This window comes from Nelumbo lutea, chromosome 7 (genome assembly GCF_056320005.1).
Source record: "Nelumbo lutea isolate HS-2025 chromosome 7, American lotus-T2T, whole genome shotgun sequence".
Lineage (NCBI taxonomy): Eukaryota > Viridiplantae > Streptophyta > Magnoliopsida > Proteales > Nelumbonaceae > Nelumbo > Nelumbo lutea.
In genome coordinates, this window is record NC_142690.1 from 17,687,175 (window position 1) to 17,710,271 (window position 23,097).

Genomic DNA, 23,097 nt, shown 5'->3' on the forward strand with positions numbered 1-23,097 from the left:
CTATTTAGTATAATTTTCTTTTCTATTCATTTTCTATTTCTTTTAATTTGTCCATTATTTACTTCCATTTTTTTCATATATAGAAATGGTTTTGAGGTCTTTTAGAAGTGGAGGTAGTAGGGTAGAAACTATAATTATACCATTTTTTTTTATTATTCTTTACATTTAATTTATTTTGTTTTTAGGTAGTAGAGATAGATACCAAATAAGGGATTGCAATGGTTAAGGTGGAGATAACCATTTTTCCATTTATATTTTCTTTTTTCTCTTATTAGGTGAACTTATTATCCATACCTCTAACTTTATCTAAAACGATTAATGGCTATTTTTTGTAGGGGCAATGAGAATTAGTCAAGTAGACTTGCTCATCTTTATCCATATGGAGCTTATCTTCGATTTTATACTTATATTGTTGGGTAAGTCTATGTGTAAATAAAGCACTCTTGCTTTATTTTCCTCAAATTTATTTATATTTATGATGTTGGTTGATTGGTTGTAAATAAGTCGATAGTTAAATGGTATTTGATATTAATCATGTCTTTAAGCTGTATGAACAACACTTGAAATTTGGAGATGGAAATTCAAGTTATGTATCCATTACATATGCTACAAAGGAAATCATCTTTTTCATTTCTTGTACAAATTGTAGTTTATACTTTTTCTTAATGCCCAACTCGATAAATCAATGGTAGTTCTACTTTGTTGCTATGGTATTTGTTGTTTCTTTTATATATTTGGAACTATTTTGTGTGTGTTCTTTTCTTTCCAATTGTATAAGATGTCTACACATTTTCCTTTAATTATATGCAAATTTCAACAATGTCTAAGTTGTCTACTTGTTATATAACCAAAACTTAAACCAAATAATTGGAAGATATACTATGCTGAACCATTACCAAAAAAAATGTGCTATAACCATTGTTTTGGAATATCTTTTTATAGTTTATAGTTGATAGAATATGTGAGAGTGAACTATTCTCATAGAGCAAACAAAATGAATGATTCTCATCCAATGAACGACAATGTCTATGAAGTGAAGGCCATGCCCATACACCCTATAGTATTATAAAGTCGGGTCTATTAAGATACAAAAAATGGCCTCCTTTCTCACCTTTTTCAAAATTGGTTGTACAAAACTCGAGACAATGCAAACATCTGAAACTATGTTCAATTGGGCATACTATTGTGTTATTTGGTTGTCTCTTTGATTGGTATTTGGTCAAAGGGAGTTTTGAACTAGTTTGTGGCCATTTTTAAAGATATTCTAATAATTTGTTTCTTGGAAAACTGTTTTGGTGCATTTTTATTTGAATTAAAAAATGAAACAAATATAAGCATGAGTCAAATTGGTATAATAAGTTAAGTAATTAATTCATTTAGTTAATTAAGTCAACTAGACCAAGCAAATAAGTTAGTTAAGTTTAGCCAATTAGTTTAATTAATTTAATTAATTAACTAAGGTGATAAATAAATTAATTAATGAACTTAATTTATTATTAAATTTATATTGATTTTTAGTAAACTTTATTGAGTTTTCATTGATGAAGTGTTTAGCATATAGAACCATAATAATGTACAATAATGTCTAATACATGCACTCATGTTTCAACATGAACTAAGTCATTCTTTTCACAAAAATTAAACATGCATGAACTAAGTCATTCTATCCATATAAAGTGGCTAATTACAAAAAAGACGATCAATGACAAAGCAAAGACTAATTAAATGGGAACTGTCAATTTTATCAAACTTGGTAAGGGGATTATTAAAAAGAAGATGATCAATGGCAAAGCATAGATGTTTAAATTTGAACAAATATTTTAAATAGAGCTAGATACTTGTCACCTTTCTAATACATCATGTGTGGAATGCCACTTCTAGTATAATCGTAAGGTTTATTCTCAAAAACAAAGTAAACATAATAATTGATTTTGTGTTTGAGATTGCTTTGTCTTATAGGATATGTAAAATTTGCACATAAAATTAAAGTCATGCAAATACGTAAACTAAAACCATATGTTACAATAGTTCCATTCAAGATTCAAAATTTTGATACGTATTGTATCGGGAGGCCATCGATATGCCTTTATAGGATATTGAAGTATGGATAATTCTCAATTAGTCTTATTTGCTTAAATGTAGCCTATGATAAGGAGTACATAGAACATCATAGGGATCAAATGAATTCCCAAAGTTCGAATACATAAGTGAAGACTTGAAAAGCTCGACTCCATATGCTTCAAATGGAACAAAATTAAAATCACACACAAAATGAATTAGGGGGAGGGGGATTGTAAGAGACAAACCATTCTAGCACTTAATGAGGGTATTCACCAAAGTTAATGTGTTGAGATCTCAAGAAATTTAGTTCAAAATTCTCCTTTCAAAATTGAAATAGCTAGCCAAAGCAAACCAACAAATGTGGCATAAAAGAAAGAGATATTTTAAGAGAGAGATCTTAGAAATATGAGAAGTGGGTAAGATAGATGGAGATATTTTATGAGGCAGGGAGAGAGAGAGAGAATATCATATAATGGAAACTAATCTAAAATAGAAACACAATTAATGGACGAGATTTCTAAAATATCAAAGGTGCACCTAAAAACCAATGCATGGCTCTATAACTATCAAGAGTCATGTATTCTCTCACCTTTTTAAAAAATCCAAGAAACTCTCAAAAATAAAAATAATTGGAAAGAGAAAGGAATGGAGAAAGCGGCTAATGTTTAACATCATGGTTCAAAGTATCAATACCCCCTTGTGTATCGGCATGGGCATATCAATACTTAAAACGATGTGCTTTGGTGTTTTTTAGCTTTTTTTTTTTCAAATTTTGGTTTTTAGTAATGTTTTTTAACTATATTTTTATTAAAAAGAAGCAGGTTCTTGGAACACCTATAAACAGGTGTATCATGACCAAAAGATACGATACAATATTGTATCGATACTTTGAACCTTGCTTAACATATAATGGGAGATGTGGGAAGGGGAAAGGAGAGAGAGTTGAGGAAAAAGCAATAAGGAAGGTTTAGAGAAATGAGAGACATGCTAACATGGACTACTTTGCTTTATTGTGGGAAGCCTATGAGGTCGAATGACCATACAATTGAGAGTATCCAATTTTGTTTGTTTTAGGGATGGGGTTAGGAGGTGTCAAATTCTAACCAGAAAGGGGAAATTCCCGATTAATACCCTGTACTTTGGGCCTAGTGCCACTTTGATCCCCGAACTTTAAAACGTGACAATTCAATACCCGAACTTTTAAAATGTGCCAATTTAGTACCTACCATTTAGTGACATTTGAAAAGACACAAATGCCCTTAGAATGTCATCTAATCTTTTCTATCAACCATTCAAACGCTGACAAAAAAATGAATAGTCCCAAATTCTTGCCTCTTCTATTTAGAAAAGTTGGGTTCACCAAAATGCCCATTGAGACGTGACCCCAACTTTTTTTTGAATAAAAGAGAAAAGGATTTGGGATTGTTCATTTTTTGTCAACGTTTGGATGGTTAATAAAGAAAATTAGATGGCACTCAAAGTGACATTTGAAAAGACACAAATGCCCTTAAAGTGTCATCTAATCTTCTCTATCAACCATCAAACGTTGACAAAAAATGAATAGTCCCAAATTCTTGCCTCTTCTATTTAGAAAAGTTGGGCTCACCAAAATGTCCATTGAGACATGACCCCAACTTTTTAAAATAAAAGAGAATATGATTTGGGATTGTTCATTTTTTTGTCAACGTTTGGATGGTTAATAAAGAAAATTAGATGGCACTCAAAGGGTATTTATGTACCTTTTAAAATGCCGCTTAATGGCTAGTTAACGTCTGGTTAAAAGTAGATACTGGATTGGCACATTTTGAAAGTTCGGGTACTAAATTATCGCATTTTAAAGTTTAGGGACCAAAATTACACTAGGCCTAAAATACAGGATACTAATTGGGAATTTTCCAAAAAGAGGGTGTCAAATGATCATATTGACTTACTGGCTTTTTTTTTTTTTTACTACGATAAAAACATTATAATTCAGTAGTAAACAAAGTACATGAGATCAGTCAATTGTTTGAACATCATAGGCTACCAGTGGAACGAGACAAGAGGAGCGACCAAAACAAAAACAACCTCAGTCCCTAATACCCCTGTTGGCAAGTGCATGAGCCACCTGATTTGCAGACCTTCCAACAAAAAAAAAAGAGACATCAAAAGACGAAATCCTCCATGGCCAATCTTGAGCTTTAGCTGTAAGTTGGTGTATCAACACTTGAGACTTCATCACATTGAACCACTTGAAAATATAACCTATTGTTTGGAGTAAGGTATGTCTGAATTGGGTCAAATTCAGATGAGATTTAACAAAATCTTAATTGGCCCAATTCATGAAAAATGAAATCCAAATCCAATAAGATTTTAAGATCTTGGATTTGATTCCAATTTTATCTTATTGCTATATTTCTAAAATTAAAGAATAAAATAAACAATTAAATACTTTTAACTTATATATAATAAATTAATAAAATATAAAATATTGAATTTATTATATAAATAAGTATATAATATAAATTTTATATACTAAATTTTTATATTATATATCTTAAATTAATTTGACCCAAATCAGATATATATATATATATATATATATATATATATTACAAAATGGTGATTCAGACCATCAAGTGAGCGTGCGAGAAAATGCCATTATTTTGTATGCGGTCCCCCCTCCAACGTGTGATATGTGTTTGGGCTTCTCAAGCACACTATCGTTTGCAGTCAGCACTGAGTCTCTCCTCTCTGAATCAACTTTCATTCTATCTCCCTCCATTTTGATCAAGACAGACCATGCCTGGGGAGAAGGCTTTCTTGGTGATGATAGGCTTTGTCAACAGATGTTTGATAATATTCTCTAGGCGACATTGACGTTGGGAGTTCTGAGGTTTCTTCTTCCTCTACTAAGCTCATCTTACTAGGCTTCGTTACCTAATACACCAATGTGAGCCTCATGTTTAGTTCTCTGTTACTTTCTTTTCTCAATAATATTGGTTTTCTTGGAGGAACAACTAACTAAGACAATCTTTTTGATTCAGAAATACGAAGGGGGGAGAGGGTTTCTCGAATGCTCCATCTGCATGGCACCAACCACTTTGTTTCTCTTTCCCTCCTTCTTGACAATAATGCCCAGAGTTGCTCGTCCTATTTCTGTTTTGAGCTAAACCCTAGGGCCCCCGCTCTTCGATCCCTCTGTTTCTCCTTCTCATCATCCTCTCTCTCTCTCTAGCATCCCTCTCTGGTAAAACCTAGGGTTTTTTAGTTTCATTTTTTATATGCTCAGCTTGGCATTTGCACACCATCGACGGAACTTTGTATTCAATTGATTCTATGGCATGCTTACGGGAGAATCCCTCACATGGCTTCCTTAAGTTCAGAATGCATGGTAATCCTTTTCCATCCACTACCTCTTTGAATTATTTTGAAGATTTTTGTACCTTATAATTGGATTTGGCTTTTATACTTTCGTGGAATTGTATCTTATAATTGTCTTTCCCTTCACATGGAATTGTACTTTCGTGTATCTATTTATAACACATACTAATTATTCTTCTTTAGTTGTTGTTTCGTGGTTTTCTTCTTTAGTTGTTTCTCTTGGTTTTCTTACTCTGTTATTCCTTTGTTTTTTTTTTTTCCTTTTCCCCTCTGTTCTTTTGTTGCGCGTTGTGCTATTGTTTCTCTGTTTCTCTTAAAATTTCTTATTCTTTCCCCTCCATGGGGTGATCTGTATGCTTTTGATCTTTGGTTCTGTAACTTAAAATATTTCAGGTATGGGCCTAGACTTTCTTCAATATTTTATTGTTTGCTATGTTGGCTTAGTTTGTTGTCAGGTTGATTTGTGCCACTAATGTTCCTTATATCTAGTTTCCCTCTCTATGTATAGGTATGTTGATTTGTGCCACTGATTACAGATGAGTCTGTGTTTTATTGTTTGCTTTAATTATATATGTATATTGGCTTAGTTTGTAGTCAGGTCGATTTGTGGCATATATGTTCCTTATATCTATGACTTACCATTGTGCCGAGTTATTCAATAAATTCGATACAAGTGCTCATAGTATAACATTTTGCATATTTTCTACCTTTTATCTTATGTTTAGGGGCTATATTTGATAAGAGTCATCTATTTTTATTTTTTTTTTCCTTACCCTAAATTTTTTCTCTGAACAACTATAATTGCACCTACAACTGTTGTTAGGAGAAGCATTGGAATATTGTTGTGTATTTAATTCCATTGGTTTTTCTCAGTCTTCTCTTTCCGTTGATTGGGTGTGGATTATTTCAACTCTAGTCTAACATAAATGGTTCTACCACTTAATATATAAAATTTACTCTGGTACAAAAGTAATGTACTATCCAAAACCTAATTTGTTGGGATGGGCTTAACCTTTTTTCTTATATTGTCCAATTATTGATGATTATGCATCACTCAATAGATTTCCTATTTCTATTCATTAGTTATTGATACATCATGACATTTAACCATCCATGGGCATTAATACCAACGCACAAAAACACTTGGAGATAGGCATCTCGTACCCTTTTGTTTGTGTGCATTATGCATCTTTGAGCTTGCATGTTGTAGTTAATTTTCCATGTTACAACAATGGTATTTGTACTTTAGTTTTTTTTTTTTTTTGATAGAAGTACTTTAGTTTATTTTGATTCCTTAAGTCTCATCCTTGTTTTTTTTTTTTTTTTAATTTGAGTTTATAATTTTCTTTTCCAGGTTTTGAGACAGTTACATATATGCTACATGTATAATTATTACGACTTGGATAAGTTCCAAGTTGTTTTCTTTAATTATATCAAGGAAAATAACATTGGCTTGTCTTATCGATGCCAAAATGTAGTTTCTTGCTATCCACAAAGGCATGACTGATAGAAGTATATCCTATATTTAAATGAAACTAGCATTTGCTTTCCATATGGATAAGCAAATATGTTTTTCTGTTCCCTCTAAGTGACTTTGCCCCTCAAGATTCATACTCAGGTTCTACATTTCTCTTTTAATTTGGGATTTTCCTTGATTCTTTACTTATTTATAGATTTTTTTTTCTTTTCATTTTCTTGATATTTTGCACTCGCAAGGTCTAAGGCCTGATTTTATTTCATGTATTGTGAAGCTATCAGGTAAGATTCATTATTCTACAATTAATTAGCAAGTAAGATTCTTTATTCTACAGTTACAATAGGTTTATTAGGTGAAAAATCCTTTGATTTGATTTGATGAATACCCAAGTATGTGATAATATTATATCTTTTCTTTGTCATTTCACATAAAAAATCCATGGAGAAATGGTCAAAAGGTGTAAACTACTAAGGAAATTTCATTCTAAACCGTGCAGGTCCCAAACACGTTCTTCATGTACAAGACAAGAATGGATACCACGTCTTGAAGTGGTATCATAAGTTAAAACCTGATGATATGGCTAAAACAGGTGTCATAAGTTATAACACTTTTTTCGTTGGTTGGAAGAGAATGGATACCACGTCTTGAAGTGGCTGATTTGTTCAAAACAAAGATGATGAATTTTGTGGCATTGCGTACACGGAGCAATTTTGTGGGGGTCTATGGTGTGAGAGAAATGCAAGGATTTTCTAGCGTATCTCTTATTAAAGAGAAACACAAATAGGTTGAGGAGTTAATGAACTCCGAAGTCATAACATTAAGAACTCTACATTGTGCCATCATATATGAAGAATTTTTCTAGCCTATCTTTCATGATTTATTTATTTAGAGGATAGAATATACCTTAATGCAATGTTTAGTTTGAAGGAAAATGTAGGGAAAGGTAGGGAAACCTTTACAAATCTTTCCTGCCTTTCCCTTCCTTTTCTTATTTTTTACTTCAAACCAAACACAGCCTAAGTTCCTTACCATTTTTCCACGAGAATTTCATGAGACCAGCTTTTGTCTAAGGCAAGCCCATGCCTACACTTTTCAACCTTGCATTGGGAATATCTCCCCATAAAATAAAGTGAACAAGTACAGAGATATTCTCAACACAAGGCTGCAAAGGCTGCTCCAGTGGGCTTTTCCCTGACGGAAGCCGAACTCAAACATCATGACCCATTCTAATTATTATACTTATTGGAAAACTATGTTCTATGTTAATTGATTTGGAATAACTACTTATATGTGATTGACAATATGAATAGACGAAACCAAGTAATTTTATTTGTGTACCCTTGTAAATATATATCGACCTGTAGCAATAACGTGAAAATGGTAATTTTTTTAAACTACCCTTATGGTTTAGCTAATTGACTAAGTATACTCTTACTGTTTGATTATTGTCTAGCATTATCTTTACTGTTTTGAAAAATTACCGTTAAAATATTGACGGAAGGGCTGAAATGTCTAATTTTCCCTCGAGTCAAATTAGAAATTCCTCTAGTTCTTCATCTTCCTGAGTCTGGTCTTCACCACCAAAGTCCAGTCTGGTCTTCATCGATCAAAATCATCACTGCCATTGCAACTTCCGGCAGTGACAGTGATCTTCTTCCTCCACCCCTTCCCTTCTTTGTTCTTCCTCTCCACTTCCTCTCTATACAATCCCATCTCGGGTTCTGTACCTACCAGATCTGTTATCTATATTTGTTCAGGACAGGTTACGATGGTTGGAAGCTGAGTTTGTGAAGATCTGTGGATGCTCTTCATTTCTGAACCGATACTGTTGGATCTAGAGGATTTGCCTAGTACCGACCTCCTTACTTTAAACTTCAACTTTTTCTTCTTAGCTGCTCAAACTCAACTTTCTTCCCTTGGGTTTCTTCCGTTCAATTGAATGAATGAATGGGTGGGTGTTGGAAAATGTAGGGGTAAACAGTGGTACTTCTTCACCCGTAGGGACAAAATGTACAGCAGTCTGAGATCCAATCCAGGAAAGGTGTGCTACATTATTTCGAACTTTCGGGCTGTAGGCATGAAAAAGCTCTTGGTTTTCCATAAGGATCGGGCTCCGACTGGCCAACTAACCGACTAGGTGATGCACGAATATACCATGGATGATGAGGAGCTTAAGAAATGCCAAGCACACTTTGAGGTTTTTACATCACTGAGTTTACATTTTGGTTTTGGTTGGGAGCTCTTGTTTTGCTTCTTTTATATTTCTAAATCTTGATTATTCCTCTTTTTGTTACAGGAATCTTATGCTATCTATAAGATTTACAAGAAGAGTGGGCCATATGCTACCTCTGTAAGATTTACAAGAAGAGTGGGCGTGGCCGAACAGTATGGGGTGCCATTCTACCTGGATGACGATGAAGATGATGTTCTAGTAATATAATTGATGAAAGCCCCACCAACCTGGATGCCCTTCATTTAATTTGACAGTGGGGACAACGCCACCTGTTCTGCCTCCACCCTTTCCCCTCTTAATTCTCCCTCCACCTCCCCTATTCGTTCGCTACAAGAGTAGAGGTCTCAGGCGATTGCTGTCATGTCATTGCTTGTCTTCGAATCACCATGGTGGTCGTGGATTACGTCTAGGAGGATAACGAGGAGGGAGATGGTGTTTAAAGGATAAATCACACTCCCCTCTTTTCACTGAGAGGACTGGTTTGACAGATTCGATGAAGGCTAGTCTAGAGAGAGAGAGGCTGGAGGTGGAGAGAGCTATCGCCGTTGCTAATAAAATTGAGTTTTAAAAAAAATATACATCATGTATATACGAATTGTGATAGAATATTAACGGATGCTAACATTAAGGGTATAACTAATCAGTTATCATAAATAATAAGGATAGCATTAGATAATAATCAAATAATAAGGATATACTTAATCGATTAACTAAACAATAAACAATAAGGATATTTTAAAAAATTTATCCAAGTGAAAACAACTTTGTCATTCTTATGATTTTACTAAAACTATTTTCTCCCTCCCTTATTTATACAATTTTTTTTTTCTAGAAAATATTTTTCGTTCCGCTTGTGTTGCATGGGCCTTTGCCAGCTTTTATATCGGGTGCAAATTGAAAAATCCAAATCGATTTCTAATTTTCAGTTTGGTAGTCCCACTATCGGGTTCGGGTTTTAACAAAACCAACATTCATCCTGACATCCTTACACTATTAGACCAATCTAAAGGTTTCTCAATTTGATGTACAATTCAGATATACAACACCCTCCACCCATGCCACTAGATGATCTACTCCACTTTTTTCAACGTGGAGTAACGTGGCAGATCCAAATTGCCAACCACATGTGGGACCTTCTTCCACGTGGTTCAAAATTCTAATTTTTAAGATTGTAAAATATGTCTGAAAAGAAGAGTTAAAAATAGACACTTGGCAAGCATATGGAAATTGCGATAAATTTAACTCATGAATAAGACCACTTGCCACGTTGAACACATACGGGTCCTATCCGGCTCCAAGCTGAAGCAGGTGGAAGTATTCCAGGTCGTACAGGGAAGGCTCACTGAATGACCCGACTAGCAGACCCGCTTCTATATATTTTTACGGACCGTTTTGTTGTCTGTGTTTATCGTATCCGTATGCTAGCCAGGTCCTAGGGTTCGATCAACAGCGGCTTTTGAGCACAAACAATAAGAGCCGACTGAACCAGCCGATTAAAGGGGGATTGATCTAAGGAGGAGGGCGACCAAAGGGAACTAGAGAAGGTGAATAATCGAAGAAGAGAACCAGTCAAGCAGGTATCTTTCCGCCTTGTTCTTGTTTTTCTTACTGTTGCTTTTTATTCTTCCCCTTCTTTTTTTTTTCCTCCGTCTCCGCCCATCTTCTTCCCTTTCTTTTATGAGTCAGAGCGCCCCGCCCCTCCTCCTTCTGAACTGGGGTTCCACCCCATCTTCTTGCCCTAATTTTCGAGTTCCTTCTTCTTCTTCTTCTTCTTCTTCTTCAATGAGACTCAAACAGGGCGGCTCTGAGTTGAACCTGACACTCCGTCAATCCTCCATGTTTTCCACTAAAGACAAAAAAAAGGGGGGGTCTCTATCCCATCTTCCTCCCCTTCTTCTCTGAGTGACACAGTGGGGCTCCGTCCCTTCTGCTCATGCAAACCATATCTGTTCTGTTATGACTGAGACAGGGCCACATGGGTAAGGTTTTAGTAACAACTGATAGTTTGATTTAATTATCTGGTTCTTAGATTAGGGTTTCTGTTAGAATTGGATTTCTTTAGTATTTCATGTTGTTTAGAATATTAGATTAATTTAAGTTAAGTTGCATTATGATTATTTCCCTCTTTTGCAGTGTATCAGAGTTGATTTGAAGAAAATTTCCGCACCTTTTCATTTAAGCAGCTCTTTCGAAAACAAGAAGTGCTTTTGGGTATGTTATAGATTCTGTTTGCTACATTGCCTCTATCAAAATCTGTTGTCTGTTGCCTTACCTTGTTGCCTTGATAATTATACTATAACTGTGATTTATTCGTCCATCAAATCCTAGGTACTACAGACATGAGCTTCTAAAATTAGTTTTCTCTCACATTTGTCGTTATGCACATGCAGGAACCACAATTTGATTTACATTCAGCGCATCGAATAGCAGAAGAGTTCAAGCAAGATGGAGGACTGGGGTAATGTTTATATTCTATTCAATTCATTGTTTATTCAGTTATTCTTTTATACCCCCTCACGCATTTCTTTTAACCACACATGTATATTATCAAATTACATAATAAATGCACATATATCTTGCATTGAACTTCTATGTGATTCTAGGGTATGGGTATTCTTATGGGGTTTGATACTATCAGTAACTGCTTGGTTTTGAAACATTGACAATTTGATGTAATTATTTCGGGTTATTATTGTCTGTTTTGGTCGCTATTTGACCTTAAAGGAGTAAAACTGGCCTGAATAACCAGGGTTTGTTGGATTTATGTGCGACTATTAGTGGGGTCTGAAGTTTCAGGTTATATATACAGAAATACATTTTTTTTTTTTATAATGTCAAGGAAGCTGTTCAGTAAAAATATGATTCTGAACTTCACTAAAATTATGAAGTTTAGGATTTACCAATTATCATAATGCAAAAATGGTGATTTTCATTTGGATTTATACTTTTGATGATAAAAGAAATGTACCATGGGAAAACTTAGTTTATTGGTACTCAAATTTACAAGATCAGAATATTTAGTACTACCTTGGGCCTTCATTTAAGGGATTTGATGTGAAGTAGGCACTGGTGAATGGGGGAGCTTTTGGTCAAGATGTTTTGCATGGAGATGTATTCTTGTCTCTTGAGAGCTTTTTCTTGATCGATCATTCTAGGCTGCTGAAAGAAAGTAGTCATGGTTGTAACATGGATGTAGTGGTATGGGGAGCTTGGATTTCTAACGTTAGAAGATAATGAAATAATTATGTGTAAGTGATAATGATTTTCTTTTCTTTTTGGTTGGGATGATATATTCTCTTTTTTTCTAGTCTTGAGAAGATCCCCTTTGTGGAGGGAATCAAATGCAATTGTATGGAAATGGTTTCCTAGATTATTTTATTCCCTATGACCCTATTATTACTGCCTTCTGTTCTGGATCTTTAGTTTCAAGCCAAGGTATGAATGTTTTCAAGAGGTGTAGGCTTGATATTACTAGAAAGAAGTAAAGTTTTTGAGGTGAAGAAGGGTTTTAATTAGATGAAGAAGAAGGAATTAGGATAAATAGATATCTGAATTCTGAAAGTGTATGGGAGAGGAGGGCCTATTATTGTTTTTTTTTATGGATGAGGGCCTATTATTGTTAACTAAACTATTAAATAAGATAATAAAAGAAAATGAAATTCTTGATGAATGAGGAAAGAGCACCATGATGCCCAAATTTAAAAACAAAATAGAAAAGTGTAATAACTATCATGGGACTAAACTTATGAGCCACACTATGGAACTTTGGGAAAGAGTGATTGAACAAAGGTTATGTCGTGAAATGTGCATGTTAAGAAAACTAATTTTATCTTATGCTAGGGAGATTGACCCTAGATGCTATATTTATTGAGGCAATTGATAAAAAGTTTTGGGAGAAGCATAGAGATCTTCACATGGTATTCAGTCCCTAGGAAGATAATAAGGTGGGTTTTAAAAAAGAAAGGAGTACCTAATAGGAATGTGGACCTAATTAAGGACGCTTATGATAGTGCAACAACAAATATTAAAACATCTAGGGAAGAGTTATCAGAGTTTCTCGTAATAATTAGGCTCCATCAGAAATCATCATGTAGCGTTTGTTCATTTGCATTTGTCATGGATTTTAGGAGGTTTGCTGGTTTCTGTTGTTTGCTGATGACATGATATTAGTTGATGAAACTAAATGGATTTAACTGTAAAAATGCTTTAGAAACAAGAAGTTTTAAAATAAATTGGACTGAAACATAATAAATACAATGCATATTTAATAATAATAGGGATTACCCTAAATTTGATAATAAAAGGAAAGGAAATAATGAAGTTACAGCCAAAATTGGACTTGGTGATCAAGAGATACTTCAATGTGACATCTTTCATTAACTTGGTTTGATAATTCATAACAGGGGAGATATTAAAAAGGATGTCACCCAAAGAATTAGAGCAGGATGGACAAAATGGAGGGTAGGTGAACATCACTTATGCTGGAAGGAAAATTTCTTCAATGATGCCCTTACTGTATGTACTTGTTTAGAAATGAAAATAGTACCTAGCAATCTAGCATCTCAACCAAAGGGACCCACAATATTTAGGGATGAAATTGATGACTTTTTGTAGGATTTTGAACTTTGAATTTTACCTTGTATGCTTTCAAAATAGTGAGCCGTTTTGTTTTTCCTACAACTTTTTAACTCTATTCATTGGATGTTGTTTAGATAGCTTAAGCAACCACTAAATTTATCAATGACACCTGGATTGTTACAGAGGATGAGCCAGTTCCACCTGTTCTTAAAAAGGAGCAACCCAAAAATTTATGGGATGATGAAGATGTAGAAGAAGATGATGTGAAGGATTCTTGGGAGGATGAAGATGAGCCTGCACCGGTACAATTCTTAACTGTTTTAGGTCATCCTTGTATTTGTTTATTTTAGAAATAATGTATGTAGAATACCAGTCTTATGTACCAACTAATATGAGGATGCAGCAAATGACACGCTAACTTCCTAGTGCAAATTTGCTTTCTTTTTATTTATGGTTGCATGGCCATGTTTTGATGTTGCTTGTTTTCTGATGGAATATATGTGAATAGGTAGGCTTTAAGTTTTACCATGCATTGTTTTCTCTTTTCCCTACGTGAACTATTGAATGGAGAGGAATATGACTTGTTTTGTACATTCATATATGGAAAATTAAAGGGGAGATTGTGTGATTTAGGAAACCAATCAAAGATTTTTTTTTGGGGTGTGGGTCATCATACAACTTGGATTAATGTTATTTTTTTGTGTTTTTTTGGTGGTGGACAACACCTATCTTCAGCTTCTAATGGCTAACCAAGATGACATTACTTTTGATATAATGTTCTATTTCATTCTTTCTAAAATCTTCAATTTGCTAACTGTAGAAAGATGTAGAATCACAAAATGTGACAATGAGTGAAAACACAGTACAAGCATATCATGTTATTTTTGAAGTATTTTCCATGGGCAAGAAAAATCCAAGGAAGCCCTTGTTGAAGGCATTACCATCAAGATTCTACATTTGCTGAAAGCTCTGCAACTATTCAAGGACTTCTCCCCAGTTGAATTAATTATAAGTTGGAGTTCTATAGCTGTATCCTCATCCTCTTCTCCTATAGTTCAAGAGAGTTGGCCCCACTGCCTCAGTTCAGGGTGAAATTAAATTTTGATGGAAGCTCCTTGGGTAATCTGGGTCTGTCGGGAGTTGGGGGTGTTTTCAGAGACGAGGAAGGAAGAGTTTTGGCCCTATACTTGTTCCCAATTGGGGTGGGAGATTCCTTAAAAGCAGAAGTCAACGCCTTACTCCAAGGCTTGAGATTGGCAAAACAATGGGGAATGCCACACTTAGAAGTGGAAGGAGATTCCAAGCTGGTAATGGGGAGGATGCAAGCTAGAAACCTGGGAGTGTGGTCACTTAGAGAGTCACTAAAAGAAATTGTAAGCTTAGCTAGGGAGATTGGGGTGCAATTTAAATGGGTAAGAAGGTCTGCAAATGGAATGGATGACACTTTAGCTAAGCAAGGAGTTAATAGGGAGGCTTTGTTTTGGGCTTGTTTGTAAGGCTAATTTTGTTTTGGCTTCTCCAACCATCCTTTGGGTGGTGATATTTGTACTTTCATCAATGAATGTTACCATTTCCTATCAAAAAAAAAAAATTTTGAAGACATGATACAGAAATGGTTAAAAGCTTCTACCATGATATAGAAAATAAAAAACATAAAAAATTACATACATCAAATATCATTTGCCAGTTGCCAGTGAATGCTTCAGATCTAGAAGATAATTTTTGGGATGTTCTTGAACTTCAAGATTGTGATTTTGAAAGTTTTTTTTGATGTGCTTTCTGGTGTCTGCTTGACAGTAGAGTGATTGTAATGTTATTTTCATTTTAATGATTTTTTCTTGTATGGAAATTAGCCAGTCCATAAAAAAGGACTAAAAGTATGCATAATTCTTCTATTGTTTTCTGCTTCCCATTAAAGCTCTTTCTGTTCCTATTCTTCCAAATGCCCAAGAAAATCACAAATGGAACCATACTACAATAAACAAAAGGGAAGCCTAGCAGCCTAGGCATGTGGACACATAGACAGGCCTTGAGGGAGGTTGGGTGTATTTCTTGGCATGTAGGATCTTCATTATCTTGGGTAAGAAGATCTGCAAATGGCTTTGCAGGTCCCTTAGCCAAGCAAGGAGTCACTAGAAATAAGATGTGTTAGGCAGTATTCTAATTTTTTCTTTGTTGTGTCCTGGTGTGTAATTATTTTTCACTTCTACTAATGGAAAGTCATTGTTACTGATCAATTTTTTTCTCACTTTTACACTTTCCTTGCTTTGATATTTTTCTCGAACTTTTCTTGATTCTAATTAACAAGTTCATTGTTATTCACTATAGAAAAGGACATTTTTTTTTGGTACTAGAGAAAGGATGTTTAAAGGATCGTTTTTGAATCAATAAAACCGATCCAATATTTCAGCAGCCAATTTGATGGTCTCTATGTGACAATTGTTTTGAACATGATGCAACAACCTTTTTTGGGCACTACAAATATCTCAAATTATTTCATTGTAGCCAATGTAAGGACCCAATGTAGCTGAATTTGCATACTCTTATGATTCTAGAATTGGATGGATTTGTTCTAGAAATACTTGTTTGCTTGAAAGTTTTGTAATAAAATGAATAAAATGGAAAACTTCATTCAAAGGAAAAGCGAGTACAATCAAAGCAAAAGGAAAATGTATCTCTTTGAAGAAAAGAATTTACATTTTATAAATCCTTGTCCACTAATTTTAAGTGTGACCAAATTTTCTTACCATGGAACTCTTTCTATCCTCAACTTTGGATGAACAAATATCCATTATTCTCTCACAGACCTGGAATCCTATAAGTCCTTCAAAAGTCAACTTTCTGATTTGGACGATGGCCCTTGACAAATGTCTTTCCAGAGTTAATCTGGTGAGGAGGGGCATCCAGGTCATGGATCTTTCATGTAGTCTTTGCAGGCAACATGCTGATTCGACAGATCATTTATGTATTCATTGTCCATTTTCCTCTCAGATTTGGGGACACTTTCTCAGAGCCCTGGATTTCATGTGGGTAATGCCTAGATTAGTTAAGGATCTTCTTTGTTGTTGGAACGTGAGAGGCCTAAGCAAGAAAGGGAGCCTGGTGTGGAGGACTATTCCTGCTGCTGTCTTATGGTCCATTTGGGCTGAGATGAATAGTAGAATTTTCTGTAATAAAGCTAAAAGTCCTGAAGATATCATTCAGAGGGCTATCTGAGGAATTCAAAAGTCTGAATTTGTCTTCTTTCTCTTGCTCTAATTCCTGATGGGAGAGTGTAACTACTGTGGTTTTCATTCTGCCCTTCTGGGTCTGAAGTCTGAACCCAGCTTGTATGTTTTTTTGAGCTGAATAAAATTACTTTACCTTTACCAAAACAAAAAAAAGGATCCAATATTCTCTCAATTGCACTTAAACCAATACAATATATATGGGCATCTATGAGGCTATGATCTATCTTGCATAACTATCTAGAACACATTTTCTGGAGGCCCCTTTTATATCTTGCCTTTTTTGCATATACATGCTACAGTGCCTTCTGGGGCCACCTTTTATATAAATATGTTGTCCATTATTTATTTGTTTCAATTAACTGTACTATTGCTTTTGTTTGTCTTATTTGTTTGAATTATTGTAATATGGAAATTTGTGATTTTAAATGTTCTTTTCTGCTTTTGCTGAATGTAAGGACAATAATGTTCTATGGAGCAGAGTATTGGGCGCAAGAAACATATTCAAAAATGAGTAACAGAACTATGAATGTTGAGATAGATGAGTGGGAATGCTAGAAAGGATAGACTAGAAATGAATTTCTATGGGGGAGACTTGGAGTATCTCCAAGAGGTAGTAAAATGAGGGATGGTAGATTAATGTGGTTTGGACACGTGCATGCAGGACTACTATAGCACTAATAAGAAGGAAATGACCTGTTACAAGTTGAAGGGGCTAGAAGAGCTAGGGGCAGGCGAAAAGGGCATTTTTTTGAAGGAGATATGACAATGAATAGAATGGCATGGAAAAACAGGATATTGTAGCTGATACCATATGGTTGGGATAAAGCTTATATGATGATGATAGCATTACCTAATATTATGTGCCTTGCTGCTTTATATGAAAAATTCATTATTACTGACTTTCTTTTTAGTGTTTTTCAATGTCAAATAACAATTAATTAAAGTTGCAGGACATCTCTACATGGATTATACTTTAGTAATTATAGGTCTTATCTGTCAAGAAAACCACTGCCTAAGTAAGTATTCTATAAGGTGGGGTACACTGATACCTACTCTTGCCTAGCTGCCTTGATTACCATGTTGTTCTTGGTGCTTGTTGAATAATTGCATTTTCACCATGTTTGTATGAGCTGGAAGTGTATGGTGCGGCAACATTGGGATTGTAGCATCCTTGCTATTATTGGCATTTGCGAAGCCACCACTGTTTCACATCTTTGGTGATGCTAGTTTTGGACTAAGCCACTGCAATGCTATAGATTTTTGTGAGGTTGCATTGTGATTAGCACATATTGTTTGCAAGACCATAATTTTTTAAAAAGATTGGCACTCATGATGGTTTTATTTTATATTTCAAAATTGTGTGGTCAGGCACCTAAACTAGAACCTCCTGTGGAAAAGATCCCAAAAAAATCGGCAGTAAAGCCTAGTGAAAATAAGGGAAAAACTGCAGAAGTAAAAGTCGAAGAGCCCTTGGATCCTGTTGCTGAAAAGCTTCGACAACAAAGGTAAAATTCTTTGCTGTTTTGTTTCTCATTTGGACATACAGCTATTTTATGCATGTGTCTTGTGTTTGGAGAAATTTAGTATTTTAGGCATGAATTTGAGTTCTAAGAAGTAGCATTTATAACTGACATTGATAACACCTTTATTACATGCATTTGATATTGTACTTTGATATATTTATCTTTGATTGATAATAGAAATCAGGGTATAAAATTTTATACAGAACACATATTAGAAGTAAAAGGACAAGTTTCCAATATGATGACAGGCAATTCAAGTTCTGATAATCGGTGCAAGGAAAAATATATGATAATTGTGGTAAAAAAAGTAGCATTTAGAACTGACACTGACAACCCCTTGATTACATGCACATTTACCATTCGGTTTCAATATATTTTATTTTTATTGATAATAAAGATCAAGGTATAAAGTTGCATAAAAAACACATAGAAAGGAAAGGACAAGTTCCTAATTAATGATTGACAATTCAAGTTATGATTGAATCATATAAGTGGCACAAGAGAAAATATATGATGAGCTGCAAGCTTATCCATATTGGAGGGTCTTATTTGTGGTTGATTACTTGATCTTGTACAAAAAATAATCAATCTGTTGAATTTGATATTCACTCAATTGAACCATCCCTTGATCTGGATTAGGTTTCTGTCATTGAGAATTGGCTTTTATAGGTTGAGAAAAAGTAGACAGTTGGGAAACTTGGACAGATTAGTGCATATCAATCTGAGAGATGCTCTTCAAACTTAATATTAACTCTAATAGGATGGTGGTGTTGTGGGTATACCATCCTATTTTTTTCTTTGTGATCCTATGGTTATAGAATAGTTTTTATTATGGTTAATTTTCTTTTTCTTATATTAATGTAGCATAATTTTTTAGTTACTAAAAAGAAAAAAATAGCGAAATGACATTTTATATTGTGGTGCTGCTTATGGCCTGTTCTCTTGCTTATTGTTTTCTTAACAGCTAATCAACTCTAATCTTTCCCTGTTACCAACAATGAAAAATAGTGTCACCAAAGCGTTACTAATCATCTACTAGTCAACTGAGAGCCATACTAACGACTTCACCAATCATCCGGTTAATACTTGGGATGGCTAAGCATTGGTTTGGTCGGCTAGTTGACCAATGATTAACAACCTAGTCAACTAAGAGCCACACTGACTGCATGACTAACTAGGTGCATCTCTAGCTCTGACTACGATGCTTAAGACTACATCCTCTTTAATTTCTCCCTTATTATGGTTGAATGATCCAAGGTACCGGAAGTGGTTAGTTTGGGGTAACTCCTGATAATGACTTTAACTGCACCCAAATTGTGACTAATATTTTACTAGAATTGCAATACATGTATTTTGTTTTACTCTAAAGCATTTCTCCATTGTTCATAGCTTTGCATTTAAAACATCATGGGACCACCTTAGTAGATCTATAACCACAGCAAATATATATGGATGTAGTGCTGGCTTATCATACCATCATCTGAGCCTTGTCCCAACTATATGGGGTTGGTTACATGAATCCTGTTTTTCCATTTCATTTTGTTCAGTGCCATATCCATTGTTAAAGTTTGAGCCCTTAAATCAACTTATGCATTTATCCTTGTATATGTAATATGCCTGAACAATGTATTATGTCAAAATTTTGTCATTTTGTCCTGTTTAGTAGCTTAAGTTTCGAACTCCCAAGGCACTTTTATTGGGATGTTCCTTCATTCCTCCTTTTAGCTTCAACATTACAACGGCATACAAAGATCATATCAATTTTGACGTGGGAATCAAAAGGTGTACTATTTATGTCAGCAGCCCAGCATGTTGCAAATTGCAATTGCCATGGACTTGCACCTCACAGCTTCGGCATTCATGCAGCCATTTGTAAGGGTGGCTTTTAAAACTCTAAATGGAAAAAATTGTAGTACTTTATGATGTACTTCTCTATGCCTAATGTGATACATGTTTTTATTTTTCCAAGCAATGCCCTTCATATCCCAAGGCTTATTGTCTTGATTTTTTGTAAGTAGAGATGGAATAGATTGCCCATAATAAAGAGAGTTGTTGATTTGCTGTCAACTCTTGATTCAACAGATACTGACTTTTAATGTCTTGAGTAGATACTGCTACTTCCTCTCAATCATAACGGTATTATTTGATCAAATCAATGAACCAAGAGCTCATTGATGTCTGTATTTCTGTCAGGCTTGTGGAAGAAGCGGACTACAAATCCACAACAGAACTCTTTGCTAAGAGGGGTGATGAGAAGACACTTGATAATTTCATCCCCAAATCTGAAAATGACTTCTTAGAATATGCAGAGCTTGTTTCTTATAAACTACGGCCATATGAGGTTTGTGTGTATTACTTTTCTGTATCTCTGTTAATTGATAATGAAAGATATGGGATTCACGAATCAATTGTGTTCTACTTTTTCAGAAGAGTTTCCATTACATAACCCTCCTCAAAACAGTAATGAGACTATCAATGACAGCTCTGAAAGCAGCAGATGCAAAAGAGGTTGCTTCATCTATCACAGCAATTGCAAATGAAAAGCTCAAGGCAGAGAAAGAAGCCAATGCGGGTAAAAAGAAAACAGGTAAGCATGTTGGTCATACTTCTGAATCTTGAGTAAAATAATTGAGGTACACCAGTGGAAAAATGTCATATCCATGTTCAGAATGGGAAGCAAATGTGGTTGTGACAAAGTTTGGGTATATAGGTTATCTGATATCTATTATCAAGTTATCTCATTAGGCAGGCTCACTATGACATTGATTGAATTTGTCACTAGTGCGCCATTCGTGGGATTTCTTCAAATGTCTTCATTTTTTCGTTACTTGCAGATTGGTCTTTTTCCTAATTGTGTTCTGTGTCTATTTGTTCAGGTGTCAAAAAGAAACAGCTTCATATCGAGAAGCAAGTAGACGATGTTGTCGTCGATACTTATGATGCTCTTGATGACTATGATTTCATGTGAGTGCTTGCTTGTAGGAACACTCCATTTGAACTGTAGATTAGGATCCAACAGCTGAATTCAATCATAAACTAAAAGGTGAGGATCCTTAGGCCTTGCCATCTCCTAATCCTGGAGATCGATTTGAGAGTGTTCTAATTTGCGGTTTGTTCAATAAGACGAAAGGGTCTTGGGTTACCATTGTTTGGCGATCGGTTTTTTTCGTCGTTTAGTTGATGATGCTCGCAATACCCATATAATATGATGTGTCATAATTGTACCGGATTATTTAAATACATCTTTACATTTACAGGTTTAGAATTTATGTGCTACTCAACTCTTTATTATTATTATTTTTTGTTTCGTCCTGTTTTCCCTTTCTTTCAGTAGTTATTTCGTATTTGATTATTTCTCATTAAAGAGCAGTGTGCTTCTTTCTGGGTGTTGGTGGGCTGTTTGAATGTGCGTTGTCTTTACTTCTGCTTCCTGCATTGGATATCATCGGACTAGAATGTAGTGCAAGTGTAGTATTTTACTGCCTTCTGCATTAGATGAAACCAGACATCTATTTCTTGTTCTCTGGTAGGTTTCGTTCTTGCAGACTGAGCGAAACTGACCGAATATCGACTCTTGCTAAATGGATGTCAAAAGAAACACTGATTTTGTTGTAAAATTCACCTCACTGAGATGGGGCCAATGTTTTTTGTTTTGTTTTGTTTTATTTATTTTTTGATAAATAACATGGGGCCAATGTTGTGGAACGCACTTTCTTTCGAGGCATGTTTATATCAATTCTTTCCATTACGGTTGCTTGAAGCTTGTGCCTAACTGTTGCTGTAAACTAGGGGATGAGGGAGATTTCTCTAATGTGAATTGTTTGTTTTTTGGTCGCCGGTTCCAAACAAAACAAAACCAGCTGGTTCGAAAACTATTTGGTTCTTAAAACAAAATCTTACAGAAAGCATGTTGTTGGTTATGTATATGGCACGGTTTTTAAAACCAAACCGGTCAGGGCACTATTTTCCAGTTTGGCAGTTCAACCGTCCGGCTTGAACGGTTTGACCAGTGATGTCATAAATAAATAAAGAACAAAAAATATTTATATATAATAAAAAATACCATTGAAATTTAAATAAAATACAAAAAATACATAAAAAATATAGGAAGAAGAAAAACATATGAAAAAAACAAAAATAATAAAACACAGAAAATACAAAAAGTACAGAAAATTCCGAAAAATATGGAATTTTTTAAAAAATTTAGAAAATTTTCTAAAAAATATAGAAAAAAACATGTAACCAAGAACATGTAATGAGCTTCCCTCTATAATTCTATCAGTATAGAATAAGATCAGGAGGTACCCACTTTGAATACAGTCAAATTCATTCAAACACTCTGCACCCTTCTCTCATATAATCATATCTTTATGTATGGTGGTTAAGGCAATATTTGATGAGGGCAATGTGACCTCTACACTGTTTTCTATACAATATAATCTGAATCAGCAGTGTATTTACAGTTGAGCTAGTGCGAGAGAATCTCTTCACAACTTTGTCATTCATCCGGTTCTGCCCAACAATTTGCAGTTCTACAAGGTGAGATTTCCATTCAATTGTCACCAACGATAAATCCGGTATCAAATTTGTAATCTAATACATACCTGCAATCAATTTGCCCAGGGGACCTTC

The 23,097-nt window shown here is 34.7% G+C and overlaps 1 protein-coding gene across 5 annotated transcripts; it reads left to right on the forward strand.

Annotated features, from left to right (window-relative positions):
- Window positions 1-4,738: 4,738 nt before the first annotated feature.
- On the forward strand, window positions 4,739-21,741 carry LOC148845413 (uncharacterized). 5 transcript variants are annotated; one of them, XM_088955604.1, is made up of 12 exons: window positions 4,739-4,993; window positions 5,088-5,434; window positions 8,659-8,751; window positions 8,873-9,098; window positions 9,198-10,711; window positions 11,268-11,345; window positions 11,525-11,592; window positions 13,896-14,014; window positions 18,311-18,447; window positions 20,659-20,806; window positions 20,893-21,052; window positions 21,342-21,741. In XM_088955604.1, the coding sequence occupies exons 7-12, from the start codon at window positions 11,580-11,582 to the stop codon at window positions 21,431-21,433; spliced, it is 669 nt and encodes a 222-aa protein (XP_088811730.1). In that variant the 5' UTR covers window positions 4,739-4,993; window positions 5,088-5,434; window positions 8,659-8,751; window positions 8,873-9,098; window positions 9,198-10,711; window positions 11,268-11,345; window positions 11,525-11,579; the 3' UTR covers window positions 21,434-21,741. The 5 variants fall into 5 exon arrangements, with proteins under 5 accessions (XP_088811730.1, XP_088811731.1, XP_088811732.1 ...); XM_088955605.1 differs by having other exon boundaries at window positions 8,664-8,751; XM_088955606.1 differs by lacking the exon at window positions 8,659-8,751 and having other exon boundaries at window positions 4,766-4,993.
- The last annotated feature ends 1,356 nt before the right edge of the window (window positions 21,742-23,097 follow it).

What these genes read in the sequence shown, in the direction of transcription:
- LOC148845413 (XM_088955604.1), top strand. An exon ending in ATGAAGATGAGCCTGCACCG is followed by an intron (nt 14,015 to 18,310) that starts GTACAATTCTTA and finishes TTGTGTGGTCAG; the next exon opens with GCACCTAAACTAGAACCTCC. An exon ending in GAAAAGCTTCGACAACAAAG is followed by an intron (nt 18,448 to 20,658) that starts GTAAAATTCTTT and finishes TATTTCTGTCAG; the next exon opens with GCTTGTGGAAGAAGCGGACT.